Below are 24,176 nucleotides of genomic sequence, written 5' to 3' on the forward strand. Positions count from 1 at the left end.
CCTTCTTCCACCCAGGCAGAGACATCACATTAACACAGTTTGCAATGTGCAAGCTTCCAAATTCCAAAGTGGTCTTTCTAAATGATATGGGTTAAAACACAGCAGATTATATAGCAAAGAGCCAAAATTCTGCTGAAGTTCCATATCCTTTTTTGCCCAACACAAGGGAAACCACCAAATTTATTCTAACTTGCTTACTTAAAATTTCCAACAGCTAACTAGTGACTTTGAAGAGCCAGAAGGATATGCTTCACAAAAACCAGACTTTTATGTAAGTGTTGAGCACCGACCAACCAAAACTCAGACCCCTTCTGTAGTTGTCAAGCTGGGTGCCTCAAAAATCACTGGCTACTTTAAAATAGTGTGGCTAATATGTTCTAAACTGTGTGTGAATGGATTCACTTACAACAACAATTATGAAAATATTTGGTTTTACTCTCTGTCAGCAAATATAAAATATCTACTTCCCATAAAACATAATTGTAGCAGATCATGTTCCAGAAAAACGCAAAACTGTTTCAATTTTCTAAAACACAAATTCAGTGTTAAGGAAAAATAAATCACAGCTTTTTAAAAATATGCAAGAGGCACAATACCAAAGTTAAGAAATCAATATTTAGGACCCATTCCTGCAAAGACTTACACATGTGCTTACTTTTATGCCTGGGAATAGTTCCAATGAAGTCAACAGTACTACTCACAGTAGGTAGAGCAGAATACCTGCTCACATCTTTTCAGGATTACACGTTGGGCATTAAGACAGTCCTTCCATATTGTAGTACAAAATAAATCAATGTCAGTCTGTTCCCACTCCCAAGATATTCAACATAACAGTCAGAGGTAAAGAAGATGAACACTATGTGAACATTCGTCTCAGATGGGAACAAGCTAACTGAATTTCAAAGTGAAGCTCTGATTCTGGAAGCCACTCTGCCTGAGTGTGCCTGCATGGCATAGCTCACAGGACCAAGGCTAAAATACACATCAAGAAAGAACTGTTAAACTAGCTGATGGGCTTGCTTCCCATACATCTAGTTACAATAATAAATATATTAAATAAATAAATACCTTGAATCATTTAGAAGTTCTTTAAATTTTAGCATAAAAACCCCACAAAACATCTTATTAATGTTGAGCTCAGAAATGTACTTCTAAAAATTCCTGCCTTACAAAAAGTTATGACATAATTAATCTCACACCTGAGATATGAGTCTGACTGACATCAAGATCAGGCTGACAAAGTTTCACTGAGGATTCCTGAAGAGCAAGCTGCTGCTGAAAGTAGGACAAAAGATCAGCCATCTTGCCATCATCATCACCATCCTCAATGCTAAAGTAAAGAAAAATAAAACAAAACAGGTCAGCATCTAACATTCACATCCAACTTTTCTTCTCATTTTATATGATTTCTCATTTGTATTTTGTAATTACTTTAAGTGTTTCTTAAAATCAAAATACAGTCATTGAGATTTATTATCACCTGATGATGATGTAATCATTTCCCATGGAAAAAAAACAGACCTATTCAAGTTTATTCAGATTTTGTTTAAAACAAAGAAAGCTTTTTTAAGAGATTATGACATTAAGAGAAATATCTCAATTTATTTTTCTTTTATTCCCAAACCAAGCAGCTTTTCTGCTTGTGCCTTTACATCCACCTGCAGTGCTTGTAATATAATCATGGAAGAACTGCTGTAGTGCATGAGCAGCAAAATCTTAATGCAATTAGTTTATTTTTGTCATCTAAGATGAGTTGTACAAAAGAAATAAAAACAGCAGCATTACAAGTGAAAAGTAAATTATATTTTACAGCAAATATTGTAATAATCTGAAGGCTCACTTTTTACTTCTTTTAAACTGACAGGGACCTGTTGTGGCTTTCTTCACCAACATACTGATCTTTTAAAAAAGGTGGTGCAGGCAAATTCTGTTATTTGGCATTTGTCAGTTAAATATACTGAATTAAGGAGATGGGAAACAAGTTTGTATCATATTAGTTTAAAAAAAGAAAAAAAGATGGCAACATAGGCATTATGGTCCAGAGCCACAAAGGACTCTGGAACTGCAGTACTGATCCACAACTCCTCAGTTGGGCACCTAGGCTGCTACACAAAGAATAAGGAGAATGGGGGCCTTAAGCTCAAAAGCCTGTCTTTCTCACCAACAGAAGTTGCTCTAATAAATATCTCACCTACCTTCTCTCTCCAATAGACTAGAATGTCATCCTAACACTCTCTGGGCCACTTATTATTCAATTATTCACTTAAGGTGGAATAAATCCAATATAGAATATTGATGGGAGCACCTCTTCAGAATATTCCACAGGCCAATCATCAGGCAACTCACCTCTGAGATGGCAAATCAGTGTTCCAATCCCTTCTTGCCCTCAGGAGAAGGGAGTACTGAAACCAGGAGTCTCCCACATCTTAGATGAGTGACTAATCACTGATCTAAATGCTATAAGAGAAGTCCTCCTAGACCCTTCCTCCCCATTTTGTTTATATTCACCTAAAAGGTCCAATCCAGTTGGCATCCTCTGAGTATGCCCGTTAGATCAGGGCCCTATATACAGCTCAGGTGGCTGAACAACTATCCTTCTCAGTTTGTAAATCAGAGTGCATGCTCAAAGACCAAAACTTCAGTACTGAGTTCAGGTGCTTACAGAACATAGTGACAGCTGCATAAAAGATCTGTGGATCACAGTAGTGCCTAAAACAAGACTTAAGTACCTTTGTGGATTATGCTTTATGCTAACAAATGCTGTTTAATATGTTAATGCTATTACTGAAAGAAAGATTAAATCTGTGCTCTTTACAACAGGTGCAACCTTTCTACCCAGCTGTGTACAAGCAGCCACTCAAACTATGTGACTCTCCCGAACCTCACTCATGAGGGCTACATATATTATTTTTGATGGCCCTTAAGACTAATAAACTCTCAATGAGTTTTTGTAGCACTTCCAGAATCTTACTTATATTCCTCTTTGCATATTGTAAACTGAATAGATTGAATAAGGGAAGCACTGGAATGAAAAAGTTCCAACTCCAGCCAAGAGAGCTAGAAACATATCTTTAAAATACTGTAAAAAAGACAGAACTCTGTTTTGGCCTTCTAAGCCCAAAACTCTATGAAGACAGGGAGTGATAGCTGATAAAACAGTAGTATTACTGGAAGTGATGGCAGCTATTACAAAACATAGTTATCATTGCTTATACTTTTTTAGTGATGTGACAGAACTTAATTTAGAAAACTAAAGTACTAATAATAGTACCAAATATTTCTAGAGAGAGAGATTCTGCAGGTGCTACTTTTTAAAATGAGTAAAAAAGCTGGGTCTAGTCGTGGTATCACACCTGGAGTTGGGAAAGGGCAATTTAAAAAAAAAAAAAACTTTGAAAGACCACATGAAAGTTCATGTACTCATAAATGGATTGAACTGACTTAAACGAGAGCTGCTTTAAGGGAAGGAAAATAGTAGGAATATATAAGAACTTTAAAAATCTTTGTGTTCTAGTATTTTTCTTACCTCACTGATGTGTGATGTTACCCAAATAGTCTTATCCTAGAGGTCTACTCCCCTCTCCAAGTCACTTCAGAGCTCTAATGGTGGATCAAAATTGCCACGAAGAGGGCAGGGCCTCTGCATGTGGCTGCTGCCAAAAGCATCACCCTGGTATCTCCAACTGGCTGAAAATGGGGAACTGAGGGGGCAGTTCTGGCAGAAAAAGGCAGTGTATGGAGCCACCTGACCTCAACCCCTCACCCCAGGAGTGCACTAGTCCCTTCTGGAAACAGCATAAGGCCAGAGCAAGCAGGGAGCCTGCCTTAGTCCAACTGCACCACCAACCAGGAGCCATCTGTGGTTACAGGAAGCCAAATGCAAACCCCCATCCCTGTTCTGGTGCCAGTACTCCAAACTCCCTCCTGTGCCTTGAGCCCTAGGCCTGACTCTCCACCCCTCAGACCCAGTGTCTTGCACCCCGCCCCCTACCCTGAGCCCTCTCCCAGACCTACAACACAAGCCTCAGACCTGATCCCCTCTCAGAGTCAGTACCCTCTCCTACACCACAACACCATGCCCTGGCCCCCTCTGAGAGCTAGCATCCAGCTCCTCCTCCTGCATCCCAAACCCCAGCGCTGGTCCATTCTCCTTCCTCAACCTAACCTCAACCCCTTCCAGAGCCAGCAGCCCACATGTTCTCCTGCACCCCATCCACTATTATCTTTATGTATGAGTACAAGTAGCTTAGCATATGATGTGGCTCTCCAAATATCTGGATCAAAGACAAAAACAGAAAAATGGCTCTTCTTCTCTGAAAGGCTGCAGACTTCTGTTCTGTACTCATTATGCTTATTTTTCTCTGAGGGTATTAGATAACTGCTACATATTTACAAGCCTGCAAGTGCAGAATCTTCTGATACTTCAGTGTAACTTTAAAAATCATAATACAGTAAGGTCTGAGTACGTGTGGGTTCTGTTCCACGCGCCTTCACATAAACCCAGATTTCATGTAAGTGGGGTCCAGCTTTTCACCGGCAGAACACATGTTCTGCAGCCAGGGAAGCAGCAGAAAGGTTAGTCCCGGGCTGGGGGTGGCAGTGGGTTGGGGCCATGGGAGGCAGGTGGGGGGATGCTATGCCTGGGGGGTTACGGCTGCAGGGGTGTGAGGGGTGGAGCTGAGCCAGAGATGTACGCGGGTGGTGAGCTGGGCTGCGGGGGGTTGAGCTGGAACCAGCGCTGTGAGTGGGTGGTGAGCTGGCAGGGGGTTGCACCGGAGCTGTGCGGGGCAAGAGGAGGCAGGAGAGTGGCTTAAACCATAGCCATGCACAGGTTGTGAGCTGGAAAGTGGGTTGCACTGGAGCCACGTGGGGGCAGCCTGAACCAGAACTGCGCGCGGGGAGTTTACAGCGGGGTGGGGGGTGAGCTGGAGCCGGGCATGAGTGGTGGTAAGTCAGAACCAGGTGTGGGCGTGTGGGGTGAGCCAGTGCTGAGTGCGGGTGGTGAGCCAGCAGGGGGTTTGACCTGGGGCCGGGGAGGTTGAGCCGGAGCCTGCTTGAGGGGTGGTAAGCTAGAGCCAGAGGGAGGGGTGTGGGAGTGAACAGGAGCTATGCACGGGTGGTGAGTGGAGCTTGGGCGGCTGAGCTGGGGCTGTGTGCGACGGAGTGGGGGTTGAGCTAGGGCCGGAGGAGCAAGTTAAGAGCAACTGGAAATTGCAGTACAGGGTTTACTATAGGAGTCGGGGTCAGACACGTAAGAGCAGGGTTGCGTACTCTCAGACCCTACTGTACTAGCTTTCACTAGTCTAAAAATTATCTGAATTGCATAGCTTAAAAACCTGAATCTTAGAGCAAAAAGTAATATGGTGGCTTGTCTATTTTTAAATCACCCAGCAACTAGTTTCTGATAAAATAATTTCCCTCTCAATTTGTTTGAATTTGCTCAAAAAATTAAGAATGCTATCTTGCTGTATTGTTCGGTATAAAATGTCTTCCTGGGCCCATTAAAGAATCTCTATAACTTCTCATAATGTATTCTACTAATTAAATTCAAGTTAAAGCTAAAGATGCTTCTGAAATATTACAAAGAGATAAGCACCTTAAAATGTTTCGGGAGTAGAAACAAAATGTGTATACTGGTGCATTCCTGTGTTGCTCAGTGGTAAACTTGTTATACTTACTAGCTCTTTCCAACACCATCACCCTCTGGAGACCACGTATAGGTGATCTTAAACTCTATATCAGGTACAAGTTGCATGGCCAGACGATAAAACTTGATGGCTGAAAACAAAGGTAATATTTACAATGTGGAATACATTTAATACCTATTCTAGTGACCAAAATTGTGCTTCTTGAGAAATGACTTTGAGCAGTTCTATGCTTGGAGAGAAAGTCAGCTGGAGATACACAACTCCAGCTATGCTATTCTCATAGCTGGAGCTGATGTGCCTTACTTCGAATTTCTCTGCTGTCCCCACAGCTGAAGGTTGATGGAAGAAACTCTCCCACTGACATCCCTTACTCTTTGCAACTGCAAAGAGTACTGGGGTTGATGGGGATGTCCTCAGCATTCAATTTGGCATGTTGGTATTAGATGTGCTAAACTGAACCCTGGAAGATCGATTTCCCGAACTTTGACACTGCAGTAAGTGTAGATATACCCTTTAGCTGCAACTTGTATTCTAACTGTAACAAAGGCCAGAAGGCTCTGTAGAATTACATTTGAAAAAATCATTTTTTTCCAAGTAGCCAAAGCTGCTCATCAGGGTGCCAGCCTGAATATGAATCGCTTTCCTACCAGTTGTTTCTTTACTAACAAATTTAACCTAAACTGATTAGAATAAAAATGTCACTCTTACTGGGGAAGATGGACCTATTTGACACACTTCTCATGGCTTGAAAAATCCACCTGCCCCTTTTATAGTGGAAACTTTCCAAGACACATGCCATCAGTGTCTACATAATTAATTTTCATTCAAATCTTCTAAGGGAGTGCTAGTTAAGGCTTCGTAGTTAAGTCTGTTTTATGCACTTAAACTTTATAAAGACTTGATTTCTTTCCCAAAAAGTGTCAAGTACCTAACCGTTACTAACTTCCATGGCCCATAAAGTTTCTGTGTACTTATGATTGCAAAGAGCTTTCCAAATATGAACTGAGTGTGAAAGGATGATGGCAGTACACAGGAAGAGGAAACCGGCAGGACTCCTCATGGGGGAAGGCAGCCTGCAGGAAAACTCGGGGGAGGAGCAGCCGAGTCTGCCCTGCTGGAGCAGCACAGCCGCACACAGAAGGAGGTGGCAAGGAGGAACAGTGGAGGTAAGGAGGTGGCCAGGAAGGAGCAATGGCAGTGCATGGAGCTCATCGACTGAGGCAGGTAAATCCAGGGGCTGACAGGGTTAAACTCAGGGTTGGGAGCAGCCTGAGTCTGAGGGAATTAAACCTGTAGTTGGGATGGTGGTTTGGGGCTGAGAGGGGTTTGTAGGACGGAAATTTCTGAGGCAGGTTATGGTATTCTGCTAAGACCCCCTATTTGAATCCTAAAGTCTGGAGTAGGCCAATAATCCTATAGTTCAGAAACCCAGTTAGCATGAGTGGAAGGTTATCCCCATTTGGCCCCCCTTCATCTCACTCACAAGACCCAGTGAAGGTCGTCCCAACTCAGACAGGACCTTAGAGTTTGGAGGGAGGGATAGTTGCCCTGGCAACCACATGCCAAGAAGAGGCCATGCAAATGAGAACCAGGATATAGCACCATGCCATTTGCTATCCCAGGATGGTGCTCAAAACAAATGTGTTATTGCTCTATGCTGTTACTGTCTCTTTTGCTTTAATCTTTCAGATAAGTACCCCTGAATGTGCCTGTGTAAAGGTGCTATCGTTACTCTTGTAGACACATCATCCACCCAATTGGACAGACAGATGTTATTACATGTCTGCTTTGTTCAAGTAACTTGTTAAGGAAAACTACTTGTACTAGAGATAAAATGTTCTGTAAGTAATGGGTGGGGATACTCTGCAACCTTCTTAGATAATTGGCTTATTGTGCTCATTTTGTCTTGCTGCTAGGACCTATCCAGGCTTCGGTAACACCCATGCTGTAGTTTCTGCCCCACCCGCCAATAATCTATCTAATCAATTGTAATCTATTGTCTGTCTGTGCTCCACTGAGTCCTGATGGGCAAAGTGACACTCCACCAGTGCTGCATGTAATAAACCCTCCTGCTCGCTTCCTACATGGTGTCCAGACTTTGTTCCAACAGGATAAATATGGGCGGGAGAGAGTGAGTTTGTGGGATGGGGGGCAGATTTGGGGGTTGAGGCAGGTAAAGCCTGGAGATGGGGGTAACAACTTCTAACTGCTGCAAATCATTGTGTGTGCGCTGTTCTTAAAATAGGGGTGATAAAAAGTATGATTTGATGTTACTTATTATGGACTGTCTCGGTTCTTGAAGTATTGATTTTGTAACTGAATTTGAAGAAATGGCTCTTCTTGCTGTTTTGTACTATGATCTGCATCTCTATTATTGTGGCACGGGGCAAGGAGGGAAGAAGGCTGGGTTTTTTTCCAATTGGATATTGCTTTTAAGGAGTGAGGTCCAACTCTATAAGGACTTGGATGTTGCAAGCCAGCATGCTATAAGGGCAACACTTAAATTAGCTAACAGGAAATGCCAATAAGAGAGGAGTGTCCTAAAGCCCACCCGACCTTCCCAAGATAGGTGCCACCCTTGTCCCCTGAACTTAGGTACCTATCTCTGCCTATGATCCACAACTGGGAACCCTTCTCTTGGAGTCAGATGGCTTATTTCTTGTGAAAACAAGTGAGGTGTCTGCCCTACTCCACACAATGGCTGAAGGAGGTTTTGTTGCACATTATGGCCATGTCTACACGTGCCCCAAACTTTGAAATGGCCATGCAAATGGCCATTTCGAAGTTTACTAATGAAGTGCTGAAATGCATATTCAGCGCTTCATTAGCATGCGGGAGGCAGCGACGCTTCAAAATTGACGCTCCTTGCCGCCGTGCGGCGCGTCCAGACGGGGCTCCTTTTCGAAAGGGCCCCGCCTATTTCGAAGTCCCCTTATTCCCATGAGGACTTCGAAGTAGGCGGCGTCCTTTCGAAAAGGAGCCCCGTCTGGACGCGCCGCGCAGCGGCAAGGCGCGTCAATTTCGAAGCGTCGCTGCCGCCCGCATGCTAATGAAGCGCTGAATATGCATTTCAGCGCTTCATTAGTAAACTTCGAAATGGCCATTTGTGTGGCCATTTCGAAGTTTGGGGCACGTGTAGGCGTAGCCTATAACTTCCAACCCAGTAGTTACAGTACTCATCTGGAATGTGAGAGCCTTGCTCAATTCTCCCCTTTACCTGGGTGTGAGGCAGAAAGATGATTTGAAAAGGGTTCTCAAACCGCAAGAAAAATGTGTTACTCACTAAGATATGGGATCATATGATGTAGAGTTCTCTCAATTCCTCCTGTTGAAGTTCTTCCATTTCAAACAAATTATTAGTCACTGAAGCAAGGGGACTGGAACTCAGGTTTCCTGCCTCCCTGGTGGGTGCTCTAATACTGGGCTATCAAGTTATTCTCTCTTTCCCACCCCACTTCCCCAATCTTGAATAGATTCCCAATCCCACAGGTGGTCTCTGAGCATCCCTAGTGGATCAGGCCTCAGAGCTGAGACAGGTGTTCCTCTTCCTTTCTTCCCCCACTTTGTGGGTCACACGGGGGCTCAGCTGTAAGGTAAGTGTCCAGACACCTACTCTGAGGCAACAGTGTACGTATTGAGGCAGAAACTTTGGTGCACACAGAACTTCTAAAATTAACCCAGCAGGGGTTCTGTGGATTGCAGTGGCTCTGGAGTTTAGGTGCTTTAATAGCTATGTGGAACTTGCCCCAAGGTCTCTGTTTTGTAGTCCTCTACTCCTAGAGGTTTTAGTCCTCTTTCTACTGGGTTTCAGAGCAAATTTTCATGCCCTGGCTAGAAGTGGACAAAAAGAAAGCGAGAGAAAGGGGAGTAGGTCTGAGTGCAAGTAAAAGCGAAAGAAAACAAAGGATGGGAAAGAGATAAGGCAATAGAGAGGGAGAAGGAAAAGTGTAAACAGACCTTGAAGACAAAATTCTCTTTCTGTGTTAGTATCTGTTTACACTAGTTTGAGAGCTGGAACGCACCAAGTCACTGACTGCCCTGTTAAGTTTAGTATGCGGATATTTCACTTGTACTTATTTTAATATTTCTTGAATAAAGGACCAAGATTTATATTGTTCCGTTTCGCTCTGGGGATTGGGAAGATTTGAGCCAGAGAAGGAAAAAGCCTGGCATGTAGGAAAAGGGGAGGAAAAGATTGCTACTGAAACAAAATACCACAAAACAACAGATACCCCCACATACCAGAAACCTTCTCTGAAATGTAAGGAGAGACTGCAAGAATCTGCTTTAGAACAGACCTGCAGAGCTAGTCTTGATTCTCCAGTGCACTGTGCTCTGTGAATGCTGGGCTACAGCCACAAAGGGACTGTGTGGCAATGCTAAATATTGCAACATCTGTCTTTTAGGTGACCTGCTGTCCATTGCAATTCTTACTCCTAAGTACGGCACTTAGGCTCCCTGTACAGTATGTGGGGAGAGTTAGGTGCACAAGAAAGGGATTCACAAAAGTCAGAAAAAATGAGCTGACAGCTGTAAGCAAGCTAGTGGTTTCACACCTATCTACAATGAAGATTCACAGATGTGACCCCTCTTTTGAACATAGGTTCCTCTGCATCTTGCACCTGTAGGGATCCAGTGCCACTGCCCCACACTTTCCCTCACTAACTGGGAGGATGGAGACCTTCCCTGAGTAGGAGACATTTAACAGCAGGAGACTCATCCTCCTCCCCCTCACTGTCCTGGCTGGGGATCTCTGCTCTAACCTACCAGGTCTGCAGCCTTCACTTAGTCTGGTAACCAGTATCACTGGCCCAAGACAGAACACAGAGCCCTCTGCAGCCACACTGTCGCAGCCCCACTCCCTCATTCACTAGGTGAATGTGTATGCGAGCAGTCATCAAGCTGCATCTGTTCAGCAGTTAGGTGGCCTGCCCAATGGTAGGAGGTTGGTCCACATCCTCATGATCCCGGTAAGACCAGGAACATCATCTGGATGCGGTGGCCACATGGCCTGGCCATGATCACTCAGCACAGGGAGAGCAGATGATCACACAGAAAAGAGCTACATCAGCTGCCAAACAGTACTGGAGCTACAGATCTGACTGATTAACATAGTGCACTGCAGTCAAAGTTCAAGAAAGGCATGAAAGCAACTACATTTATCAGGGGACTCAACTGCCCCAGTTCAGTAAGAGATGATAAATTTGTCATTTTAGGTCATTAATGAATCAGAAAAGAAAAACTCTAGAGGAATACTGCAGTGTATGCCCTGATCTCAAATTAAAAATGGTTAAATTCTGGAAAAGGAGAGGACCTCTTGCACTGCAGAATTTGTAAAACAGAAATCTCTGGAAAGGCAGAATGATTTTCGTTAGTTTCATATGAGACTTATTGTTCAAATGTCTGCAATACAAACGAAGTCAGGCCATGCTTGAACAGAAGCCAGTTTGGGACAAGGAGACAAAAGACAGAAGAACCTGCAGATTTCAACACCATCTTATACTGGTGTTGAGTTTTAAGGCCATTCCAATGAATGGAGTCTGTGATTTGAGTATTTTATTTATTCTGCTTTAAAAGTATGCACTTCCTCAGGTGGAAAAAATACCTTCCTGAAATTTTCTCTCAGCCCCAAACATGCAAACAAAGCTCTTTTGAGGGGGAACATATTTTCTTTAGTAACTGATGAAACCCCACAGCTTTATGCCCAGCCAGCAGTGAATATCCTTGTTTTACACTGACAAAAAAATCATTAATATTATTTTATCGAAAGCCTCTGTTCTTCAGTGAGAGTCATCTGAATTTGGATACAAGCTGTGTTGCAAGAGTACATCCAAATGTGAGAAAACTGTGTGTCAATCAGCAGTGACTTTGTAAGGTACATGCAACACATAATAAAGGACATGAAAGAAGGTGTGGATACATTTCTGCACATTCCATACATTACTAACTGTAACAGTTCCAGGTAACTGTACTTCTTTTCCCTCAGTGGTCCAGAAAAGGCAGCCAGTATCAGGCTTGCATCACTTCATATGGGTGGAGACTCATCTCTCACTCCCTTTTCACCTAAGTATGTCCAAGCTGAACCATACTCTACCATCAATGTATTATCCACAGCAAAGACAATCTGCCTAAGCAGGAGACCCACCTTATCTCCAAAGAGAGAGCGTTAACAAGAATAATTGCTACAGTTATATGATACCACACTGCACCTTCTGTGCAAACGTACTTTATTTGCAAGGTAAAAAGCATTACAGAGAAAATATAATAAAAGAACCTATATTAATACTAATAAAGTTACTGTCATTCAGCTCAAATCTGGCAGGAACAGTCAGTCCATTGTTCCCCCTACCTTGGGCTGTGTCTACATATGCCCCTCCCTTTTGTAAGGGGCATGTTAAACCCCACACTTCAAAATTCCCTTATTCCCAATTTGTTTTGGGAATAACCCTCGTGGATACAAATTCATCACTGTTTCAGCTCAGAATGAGCAAGCAATCTTATGGGACATCAGTAGGTCAAGTCCTTTCAATTACTCCCTAAGAATAGGAGTCCTCCAGCAACCAGAGATCATGTGCATTTGCTGGATTGTGAAGACCATAAACCAGTTTTAAACCAAGAAGTTTATCTATAAATAGTTTGTCTGTTGGTGCCAGCAGTATCCAGTTTGAACCAGTAAATGTGCACCTCTCCAGGGGGTGGTTTCAGGGAGGTGATTCACAGCAGGAACAGATAAAACTTCTTCATGCCAAGTGCAAGGAGTAGCAAGGTGTGTCACACTCATGATTATGCTGGTGAAACACTGCAATTTTTGGGAGAGATGGATTTACCACAGCAAAGCAAAAACAAAAACAAAAAAACCCACAACACGCCCACCATTCTGTAATTACTGTCTATGACCATGGCTACACTACCTCTCCCTTTTGGAAGGGGCATGTAAATTAGAGCCGTTTGAAAATACAAATGAGGCGTTGATGAACATTCAGAGCACCATTTGTATAAGGGCAGCCACCCAGCCTGTCAAAAGTGCTGATTTCAAACTAAAAATAGCTGTGAAGCTGGGGTTCCTTTGAAAGGGTGCCCCAATTTCAAAAGCACCCTTCCTCCCCCACCAAAAAAAATTGGCTGTAGCTCCTCAAGTGAACATGGAGTTGCTGATGAGAGAGAGACAGAGCAAGGGCACATAAATCAAGGAAGAGAGCATTTACCTCAAGAGTTAATCCTCAGAGTGACCCAGAGGAGGCTGCAGATAATTCCTAAAAGGCATTGGTGTTTTTTTTAAAAAAACAGGTTACAGTGATGGAGATTCCACCATCTCCCTAGGCAATTTATTCCAGGGTTTAACAGTCCTGATGGGAAGCTTTTCCTAATATCCAATCCAAACCTCCCTTTGCTGCAATTTATGTCCATTGCTTCCTGTCCAACCCACAAAGATGAAGAAGAGTTATTCTTTTCCTTCCTCCTTTTAACAACTTTCTAGGTACCTGAAAGCTGTTATGTGCCCTCAGTCTTCCTCTTGACTAACAGGTAGTTTTCTAGACATTTAATACTTTTTGCTGCTCTTCTCTGGACTTCTTCCAATTTGTCCACATCTTTCCTGAACAGTGGTGCCCAGAAATCAATCCAATTAAATCATCTTAATTATCAAAAAGTTACCAATAAAAGCAACCTGGCCTCAAAACAATGCCAAAAGTCAATTCACTGGACATCTTTTAAACAAAATTTGCTGTTTATGCCAGCTTTCTGAAGGTCCATGTTCCACTTTACAGGCATTGTTAGTAGGGACAGTTCAGTGTAGGTGACATTAGTTGTGATGGGTTGGATCTCTCTGATCAGGGTGGTGTTCTCACTTGTCTTTTCCACAACATGATCAATAGAATTTGCAATAAACCACTTTTTTGAAGGTGGAAAACTTCAACAGGGGCTTGATACAATTTTTCAAGAGAGGAAGTCTTCAACAGAACAATCAAACATATCCACACTCACAGACTCCACCCCGAGAGTGATTAAACCCTCAAGATGAACTTTTAGTCACTCTTCCTAAGCTTTGAAAGCCATGGCTTTAATTTAATCAGACACATCATCAATACTGTGCAATGTATTAATATGTTCAATATAGTAGTTAATGTAGGTACTATACCTTACGAAGCTGTGTCTGTTGCACTTGAAATTGCAGAAAGTTGTGTTATTTGCCTCCTGCCCAAAAGAGGTATGTGTGACACTGATAATAGCATGTGTTGGTTTAAACTGACTTCTTTCAATGTTTCATGTTTATCTGACTTGTCTTCTAAATGCCGTAACAATTTTGAAGGCTTCACACTTTGAGGGATTACACACTGTCCTGAAATTATGAATGTGTTCTTTGTGTTCTGAAATTCTATCTCAAAGTATGAACACTTCAGAGTTGCTGGATCAACATGAAGCTAACACTTTTTTTCTGTACTCTTCTTAGCAATCATTAGAGTAACTAACTGTCCTTCCTGTAACTAACAATCTTTAATTTGCTTGTTGCTAGAATTTACCTCTACAGGTAAGTGAGGTTCAGGGTCCTTAAGGCCTCAGGAATTATGGTTCACAGGCCCTCTGCATGCATAGCTTAGATGCAGCAGAATCCAAAAAAAGTAATAGGACTTCTGATTTATAAGGGGTAAATTCAGGTACACAAAGCATAGATTGTAATACTGTTGCAAACAGAGGCTTGAACACTCATCCTGTATTAAACTACTAAACAGAGTTTTGAGAGTACGCTACAATGGCCTTGGAGGATATGATTAAGGGCAAGCCTCAACTAAAACAGCTAGAGCAGCACAGCTGAACTGATGTAGCTGTGCTGCTCATGCAGATGCTCTGGTTCACTGTTGTAGAGTTCTCCCATCAGCATAGCTACTGCTGTTCAGGGAGGTGAGTAATTATGCTGTTGGCAGTTTCTCCCATCACTTTAGTGCTGTCCACAAGTCAGTGTAACTTGCTTTGCTCAGGGGGCTGGGCTTTTCCACTTCCCTGAGCAACTTAAATTATAACAAAATAAGTGCTAGTGTGTACAAGCCCTAATGGATTAAGGTTGATAATTTTTTTTCCAAAGCTTGATAATTTTTTGCAAAGTTTTATTGTCTCACCACCTGTGAAGTCCCTTTGCCTCAAGGCATTGCATGATCTCAAAAGTTCTGACCCATAACATAAGGAACTCTGGTTGAAGTTCTGACACCAAAGTCAGCAAGATATTTAACCAGGTACCTACATTTAGATCTGAATATTTTCACCGATTACAATGGTATTATCCACGTGTTTAGAGATAGGTATGTGATAAATACCTTATTTAATTGGAGTTTAGGTACAAGTCTTCCTGTAACTACAGGCTGCACCTCCAAAAAACCTGCATTCTTTTGTCCTGCAACATCCCTCGTCTAGCAGGATGAGGGATGTTCCTAGATAAGAGAGCTGGCATCAGGAAGGCAACCAGCAGGGCGCCAGGGCCAGTGCACTGGGGCTAGGGGGCCAGCTGCGGTGGCAAGCCACAGACAGAGAGCTGTGGCCAGAAGGTGGTAGTCAGGGACAGACACATCAACCTTCCCTGGTCTGGTAAAACCCCTTGCTTGGGACCACTGAGGTCCCAACGGTGACAGACCAGGGAGATACCACCTGTATTCTGTACCACCTTTTTCACAACTGTGCCAATGAAGCCAGCAACAAGAAGGAAGGCTTTCATCTCTTGTCACAAGGAAATTTTCAATTTTTGGGGAAACCTGACAAATTAGACTGGCTGTTAAATTTGTTAACCACTTAACACTTCTAAAAAGGCATCCATGAAAATGCTTCACATGTGTAAATATGATGTCAGTTTATTTTAAAAATACAGAACTATAATGGCTAAATGAGGTAACTGCAAAGCAAATTAAGATTGATCTTTCTGACTAAAAAAGTGCTCTGAACTAATTTCAATATACTGAAACTTGTGTGGATACTGCTACAGATGGCTGGACATTTGCCTGCCAAAAGCTAAGGAGAGACTTCTTTTTTTGAGTATACTTTGCATTCTTAATTTTGCTTAATTTAAGTTATACTAATGATATTTAGCATTGCTGTCCTTTCTTAGGAAGTTAGTTTAGTCTTGGAGTCCTTGTAACCCGAGGCTCCAGTTCTCAAATTACTACTTATAATTTTCCAGCTATTAATTAGGAACACACAGCTCTCACTGTTTCACTAGTAATGAACAAAAAATGGCTCCTCATCAACTATATTGTACCTTTATAGGCACTAAACTTGTAATCTAAAAATGGTATGTTACCTTCATAAAGGGCCCCATTTTGTTCTTGTTCCACAGCCTTCAGGAACAATTCTCTTGCCTGTCAAATAAATTACACAGAATTTTCATCCAAGGTGGTAAGGAGAACAGTAAAAGTGCAATTGCATATCTGTGGTCTATTTACTTTGCCTAGTGTAGACATAGCCTTACAGAAGTAAACACAGTACAGACACTTCACACTCACCTAGCATGAATATAAATAGAACAGTAGACTGAGTTACAGTTTACATGAGAATGCCCCACACGCCTGAACCCTCAGAGCACGTACCCTGCAGCATTGTTTCTTAAACTATCTTCCATGGAACACTGGTGTTCTGCGAAGAACTCACAGGAGCGTCGCGAGCATTTGGAAAAATACACTGCTGGTGTATGTAACGTTATTAAAACCAGATACAATGTTACTACTTCAGTGCTACGAAGATGGATTAAACTATTTCCTTTTGTTTTTGCTGTACATGTTGCTGTTGGGTTTGGGGGGTTTTTTTTGGTCTGACAATAATTCTTTTTTGAAGAAAACTTTCATAGGTCTTCTGCATAAAAAATATTGTTTGGTGTTCCAGGATCTCAGAGTTTAAGAAACACTGCCCTAAGCACTCTCTACACACTCAAACAGTGAGCCCGACATCTACAATGTTATTTTTAGCAGTGTAGTAGACAACTGCCAAAGGCTTTTTCTATTTCACTGAAAGGCATGGACAACTACCCTCTGGCAGAGTCCTTCACTGAAGCATGTGACAAGTTCAGATGCAGCCCACCTGTCACTGTGACGAGCTGCATACATGTGTAGTGCTTGTACATGGGTACCTAAGGCTACCTTCCCTGTGCATTGTTTGTGAATCCCAGTTATCTTCTAGGCACCTAAAAATAAAGGGAAGTCCTGTCACACCTTATAGACTAACTGATCTTTTGGAGTATAAGTAGTAGTAGTAGGCATCCTTCACTCTGCATAGACTATGGATCGCGCCCTTTATAGTTTCAATTGAGGACTTCATTTACAGCATCAACTGTACTGGAATCCCAACCATGCACACCCTCCTCAGGCAGCGTCGACTCTGCTGGCTTGGCCACGTCCACAGGTTGAATGATGGAAGGATTCCAAAAGACATCCTGTATGGTGAGCTAGCCTCTGGCAAAAGACCTCCCGGATGCCCCCAGTTGCGTTACAAAGATGTCTGCAAGAGAGACCTCAGAGAGGTAGACATCGAGCTGGATAACTGGGAAGATCTAGCAGACGACCGCAGCAGATGGAGGCAGGGGCTGCACAAGGGCCTTCAGAAGGGCGAGATGAAGATCAGACAGCTAGCAGAGGAGAAGCGAGCGCACAGAAAGCACAATAAGGACTTGCCAGACACCCACTACATCTGCAAGAGATGCAGCAAGGACTGTCACTCTCGTGTGGGTCTTTATAGTCACAACAGATGCTGTAAATGAAGTCCTCAAGTGAAACTTTAAAGGGCGCGATCCATAGTCTATGCAGACTGAAGGATGCCTACTACTACTACTGTGACTATGAAGACTCACACGAGAATGACAGTCCTTGCTGCATCTCTTGGAGATGTGGTGGGTGTCTGGCAAGATTTCGTGGGCAAAGACCTGCTTCGTCACATATAATGTACTGCAGTTTTGCCCACAAAAGCTTAAGCTCCAAACTATCAGTTACTCTTTAAAGTGCCAGAGGACTTCTCATTGTTTTTGCGGATACGGACGAACATGGCTAACCCCAAATACTAAAAATTAAACACTACAGCATCCCTTTGTGAATCTAGCATACAGTGAGGTTGCTATCTGTCTGATTTTTCTGCACGTTTAACCAGAAACTAAACATTCAACGTTAAAAGTTAACGGAATGCTAACTTAGAGAGCCCATTAGTAAGGTAAATGATCTTTCCTACCTTCTCCTCTTTTGCTAGCTCCTGCTTTCCTTTGGTATCTACAGCCTTTATTCCAGGCCCTCTTGTGCACGGCACAGTTTCCAAACCACCAGAACTCATGCCTGGGGCAAGTTCAAAAATCCACTGAGCTCGAAACATCTGGAGCTCTGCCTAAAAATGCAGAAACATTATCTCCTAGTAGGTTCTGATTTAGCATTTTCTGTGCAGACAGTACATCTCTTTACAAGAGATTACATGGTTTCTTCAGGTTCAATCTAGAAATACAAATTTGAAGATACCTTATACATACAATAGCAGTCATATAAGGTTAAATATGGGGACTTTATTTAGCAAATTCAGGTGCAGATTAGAACTGGATTTTCCTGTAGCTTCAGTTACAACAGAATTACCAGATAAGTCTCTCACATACAAACACTATGGCTTGTGGCCAATTTAGTTTCACCAGTGCAACTGCTTCTGATTGGACAATTCAAGAGTGCAAAAGAAAATGTAATTTCTTGCAGCATCTTAATTTTGGCCTGAATACACAGAAACAATCTCAATGTTTTGTTTCTGAAGATGTTGGAATAACTGCTTTCTAAGTCTACTTCCTTATTAATATTACACCATCTCAGCTGTCCTTTGCCTAAGACAAATGAATCTTAAACCATTTTGTCTACATAAAATTACTTAATACATTAATGTAAATTAGCTTTGTTTATGATCAAGGTTATCATTTGTAGTTTGCTTATTTTTTAAGGGGAGAGTAATGTGGCATAAGTTCACTCTTGTTTTATCATATGACACTTCCCTCGTTTAATTTTGTCTTCACTGTGTATTTGAAAGTATTCTATAGTAATCTAAATTCCAAGGTTGTTTTGGGTGGTTTTTTTGTATTAATAATGTGTAAATGCTTTTGCTACCATAGAAGAAATGCAAGTGAAATGAGCTTCAAAATGAGTGCTGCTTTAGATGTACCTGAAGATTTGCTTCACCAGACCTTTCATTGTCATCAGCTCCTATCAGATCAGAGTGACAATCTTCTTCAGCTTCTGCCTAATAGAGAACAGCTACATGTTAATATGAAACCAGAACATGTACAAATACTTTGTTGTGCAAATTTCACGCGCACTCTTTACAAGAAAACCTTGGTCCTGCTCAGTGTCATCAGGCTAAATTTTTAACTTTTCAACTTTTAAGTTGAGTGGCATTGCCTGTTGCTTTATGCTACAGAAACTGACAATAAACACTGTGCATTTCACTTAAAGGGGTAATACAGAAATTAGCTAGATGTCACTTGCAGTTTTATACATACCAGTGTAGTGCTGCAATGTTTGGATTGAAAACATCGTAGGGCAGGGGTGTCCAACAGGTGGCCCACGGGCCAGAATTTGGGCCACTGAGCCTTTTTATCTGGCCTGTGCGGCCAGCTGCCATGGCAGAACCAGCTTCCACTGGGCTGTCAGCCACAAAGCCTCAAAGGCTGGGCGCCAAGCCATTGCAGGCCCTGCAGGACAGAGCCCCGGCTGGAGCACGGGGTCAGCAGCTGGAGTGCCGAGCCACTACCAGCCCCAGGGGGCAGAGCCCCAGCTGGGGCGCAGGGCTGGTGGCAGAACCCCAGTGGCTGGGGCTGGCAGAAAAGCCCCAGTGGCCAGAGCACACTGAGCTGCTGCTGGCCCTGGGTGGCAGAGGCCCGGCTGAGTCACAGAGCTAGCGGCAGAGTGGTTTGGGGCTGTGAGGGGGGGTTAAGCATGGGGGTAGGCAGTGGACAGTTTTGGGTTAAGTTTGGGGGTTGGGGGGCAGTTTTGGGCTGCAGGGGTCTAAGACTGGAGGGTGGTTTGGGACTATTTTGCCTTTGGCACTCCTGGAACATGTAAAAAATTGCCATGTCGCCTCCAGTGAAAAAAAGACTGGACATCCCTTTTGTGGGGAACATAACTTCACAAAAAGAGGAGACTGAAAGTACAGTCATGGCAACGTTATTGTTCTGGACAACTGACTCTACCTTATACTGCATTCTCCCAGGTAAGGTCAAGAGTTCTATGTAATGGCACCACTTTAATATTTCGTAGCTGAAAGCTGTGAACCAGAAGCAGTTTCTGTACCAGGATTTCCAGCCACAATGTCTTTGCTGGGTCTAACTGGTACATCACTCAGCAGCGAAGTGATTAACAATATTAACTCTGAAGTTTAGCAAATTCAGCTACTATGAATCTCTTGGGGCTCATCTAATTTGGGCTGCAAATGAACACCACAGTACACCAGTTTGCACTGTGAAGAAAACAACTCACACAGAAAAAGCTAGAACCAAATACTGCTGAGGTTGATTTACTGATCTCAGTGGAACTAGGCCTGCTTATACTGAAATCTGGCCCTTTAATGTTTGAGAGTTTATAGAATTCTTTAGAACATACATGGAAAATAAGCAAACTTCAAACGTTGTAGTTACAGAGACCTGACACCAATATGTACATCCAGACTAAAAGTAAATATTCCAGTATAACACATGGTCAAAGCAACATGTTTATTGCAGCAGGCAAAATATTCACTAATGGGATTCTGCTGGCCATTAAACTATATCACAGACTTTCTGTGGTCACAAAGCACTTTTAAATTAGGACAATCTTAGAATAATATTAGCCGCAATGCTGGTGGTATTTGTGATGTTGTAACTACTAACACCTCAGGAATGGATGTTCATAACTCTGAATAAAACATGGTGGTTCTTTCAAAAGCTGACAACTGAACTGTGACTTAATATAGCCTTGAAACTTCACTATGCAAAAGAAAAATGCTGCTTTCCCTTTCACTTAGTGATTTATGTTTAAAACTATAGCTTCTGTCACCCAGATATTGAAACAGTTTTACTGTTTAACACCCATAGCTTAGCTATCATCTGCTTCATACAGTAGAAGCTTGGAATTAAGAGCACTAGAGTTACTGTCACAGCAGGGGAGACAAACAGAAAATCCTCAATATAACGGACTAATTGGGCGAAGGGTGTCTGTTAAATCTGAGGGTTTTCTGTGCTTTGTTCTGCTGAAAATTTCTCCTTGGTAAGATTGTTTTCTCTCTCCTCTGTGGCAGCTTGCCACCTCCCCCAACCCCAAATCACTACACCCCCCCAAAAAAGCCATAGACTCACCAACCCGCCGCTGCTGGAGGAGCCAGAGCTCACTGCTGCGGCTGGAGCCAGCCTGTCACAGCTGGAGTGGGCCCCACGCCATGTGGCTGGAGCCGGCCCCGCAGCATGGCCCCCTGCCACATGCCTGGAGCTGCCAGACTCCACTGCGTGGCTAGAGGAGCCACCACCACCACCTGAGGCACCACACACTCCTCTCACCAGGGGTGAGGGTATATGCAAGTGCCATCTGCCCACGTTCACACTCCACCCCAGTGGGAGGATCATGTGGTAGCTCCAGCGGCAGCAGCGGCGATCCAGGCAGTGGCGGCTCTGATAAGCCCCTTATATTTTTGCAGAGGCGGGATTTAGAATTTTACAGGCCCCGATTCAGCAGGCTTCGGGAACAACGGGAGTCAGGTGGACGTCCGCTGTTCCTGAAGTCCAATAAATAGGGGTTCATAAAATCGAGGGTTTACTGTACGGTGTTAATCTACAATATTTACTCCTTGCAGAAAACAGCAGGGAAGCAAAAGGAAGCTGCATGGGAGAGTAGGGGTGACCACAGGTGCAGTTTGGGGGTAAAGACTGCCCCCATTCCTCACCTTTGTTTGGGAGGCACATGAGGTTATGTGCCACTGCCCCAACCCATTCCACAAGTGCAGAGCTGAGCAGCTGAAGGAAGCTACTTTTCTGCTTCACAGACTGCAGCTGAAAACCACCTTCTGAGTCCCACCACCTGACCTACTTCCCTTCTGTGTGCTAGGAGCCTTCCTGTTTTCTGGGCCCTGAGGGTTGCACATGGTGCAACTTGGTAAGATGGAGGGCGGGGGTCACAGAAATGCGGGAAGATGGTTTGAGGGGAAGGAAAGGGGAGGTGTGGGTGGAATAGGATGGGGGAAGGGAATGTGGGAATTTTGGCATAATGGACGGTTCGAATAGAAGAGGCAGACCCCACAGAGAATGGATAGATGATGTAGTAGATTGGTGCGGAGCTAGTCTACAGAAACTAAACCACTCTGCACTGGACAGGGAAAGATAGAAGGAAATAGTGAGAGAGGCATCAGACACCAACAGGTGCTGAGCCCATGGTTATTGATGATGATGATGATGATGATGAATGTGGGAATGAGAGGTAGTGGTGACAGCAGGGAGAAGAAAAGGGAAATGGGGGAAACAGGAGACTGGCATGTGGCGTCCTAGCATCAGCTGGGGCTCCCCATTGCTTTAGTACTGATAAACTCCAGACATTCGCCATGTAAGTTGATTGGAGGTGGGGAGGGGGAGAGGAGAGTTAAACACAGCTAGCCAAAATGAAATCTTTGCAGCCTTTTCCCTCTTATCTAGGATTTTGGGAGAGTAGCATGATGGTCCCTAATCTAGATGTAAATTTATGTAATCCAAGTTTTTCAGTGTAGGCAGAATATAGAAAGTTAGCCAACATACAGATTTTTGTAGCACAGCTTTCTGTAAATCTATTCACTATTACTCAGTTAAGTGGCAGGCTGTTTGTTCAACCAAAATATAAAAGCACAGGCAAAAGGAAGCCGGGTTTGGTCCTGCTTTGATTTGGACTAGATCCTGAGGTCTCTTTCTATGTTTCATAGAATCCTAGATTCGGGTTGGAAGTGCAGCATGAACACAGTGCCATTTTAATAGCCGTTAGAGTTAAGCACCTAAGTATTTTTAGTTTAAATTTAGCAATTAATTTATATACACTGCACATAAAGAAAAGACTATTGATTAATTATAAGATGTGAACTACAACCATCTGACTTCTGTGCACAACTTGACAAACGCTGGAAGGTGCTGCTTAATATGAATGTACTACCTTTGCTGGTAATTAAGAAACTGAAGCTGTCCACAACTTTCATTTTTGTCTTATTTACAATGTTTTGTATTTAAGCATTTATCTAGATCAACAGGATGGGTGTAGATAATAATGAACAAAATTGAACAGTATACAAGCAGACCTATCACTAAAGCTACATCTACACTACAGCACTCTTTCGAAAGATGAACTTCCAGAAGACAGCCCTTGGAACACTCTTTCGAAAGGGCACATCTACACACAGAAAATGGATAGAAAGCTCAATCTGCTCTTTTGAAAGAGAGCGTCCACACAGCTACAAGTGCTCTTTTGAAAGAAGAGCGCAGGAAACGCCATGGATGGGGTCGCATGGCTGATAAGTCCTTCTGAGGGCTACAGCCAGCTGCTCCCTTAAAGAAGTCCTTGCAAGCACCGCGCCTCTGCACTGCCAAGGCCTGCAGAGCAGCCACAAGCATTGCAGAGCCTTTGCAGGCACCAGACAGCCAGCAATGCCTGGTGGATCCCCATCAGCAACTCATGGCACTAGAGCTGGCCATGGGGCTTGTGACTGCTGTCTACCTGCTACTCGGGGTGTGTTCCCACTGGGGCCCTGGAGCCCTTCTACCCAGAATCGTGCTTCTGGAGCCACCCCTGGAGCTACAACTGGTAGGAGTGGCTGGTGATGGGGGATTGGGATGATGCGAGATGGCTCCAGGATTTATGCACAAACAAGTAGACCTTCCAGCTCTGCCACTGGCTTGCCCCTGCCCTGAGACACCACGACGCCCACAAGAAGCCCACCTTCCCACTCAAGAAACAGGTTGCTATTGGTGTCTGGAAGCTGGCCACCCTGGAGAGCTACCCATCTGTAAGGCATCAGTTTGCGGTGGGACACGGAGGACTAGGTGTCCCAGCTCCGCCCCTTCTGCCTGAGGTCCCCCACCTTCCAGGAGCACAGACCCGCCCTCCAACCTTGCCCAGAGTCCCTGCAATTCTGCCACCTCTCCTAGTTCTGGCTGGCTGGCACTGGCTGGCTGGTCAGCACTGTAGGGGTTGTCCTCGTGGAGGTAAGGTATGCTTGGGGGTCACACCCAACACAGGTGAGGGGAGGAGGCTCTTGGGCAAGGGGGACCCTTAGCGGCTGTGGCATGGAGGAGGGGGCTGGGAGGAGGCATGGGGGTGGAGACATGAGGAAGGGGGCTGGGCGCACTTCCTCAGGCCCTCCTGAGAGTGCACTCCTTCCCTCCCATGCAGGCTGTCCGCATGATCAATGCCATGCTGGTTCCACAGGGTCATCAGCATGTGGGATGTGGATGTGGCTGTCATGGGATTCACTGCACTCGGCTTCCCAAATTGCTTTGGTGCCCTGGACCGGATGCACATCCCCCTCCACACACCGGAACTTAGCAGCGGCCGCTATATCAAC

At 43.8% G+C, this 24,176-nt stretch overlaps 1 protein-coding gene across 2 annotated transcripts in view; it reads right to left on the reverse strand.

Moving 5' to 3' along the window:
• Positions 1-24,176, reverse strand: part of FBXO9 (F-box protein 9) — a 45,516-nt gene that overhangs the window by 14,581 nt on the left and 6,759 nt on the right. Inside the window, exons 2-6 of one of the 2 annotated variants that reach the window (XM_074991167.1) lie at positions 18,798-18,875; positions 17,841-17,990; positions 15,931-15,988; positions 5,679-5,778; positions 1,200-1,330 (exon numbers count right to left, since the gene is read on the reverse strand). In XM_074991167.1, coding sequence (XP_074847268.1) covers positions 1,200-1,330; positions 5,679-5,778; positions 15,931-15,988; positions 17,841-17,990; positions 18,798-18,875 — 517 coding nt within the window. The remainder of the gene's footprint in view (positions 1-1,199; positions 1,331-5,678; positions 5,779-15,930; positions 15,989-17,840; positions 17,991-18,797; positions 18,876-24,176) is intronic. The other variant, XM_074991168.1, reaches the window with a different exon arrangement.

Source organism: Carettochelys insculpta, chromosome 3, assembly GCF_033958435.1.
Source record: "Carettochelys insculpta isolate YL-2023 chromosome 3, ASM3395843v1, whole genome shotgun sequence".
Classification (NCBI taxonomy): Eukaryota; Metazoa; Chordata; order Testudines; family Carettochelyidae; genus Carettochelys; species Carettochelys insculpta.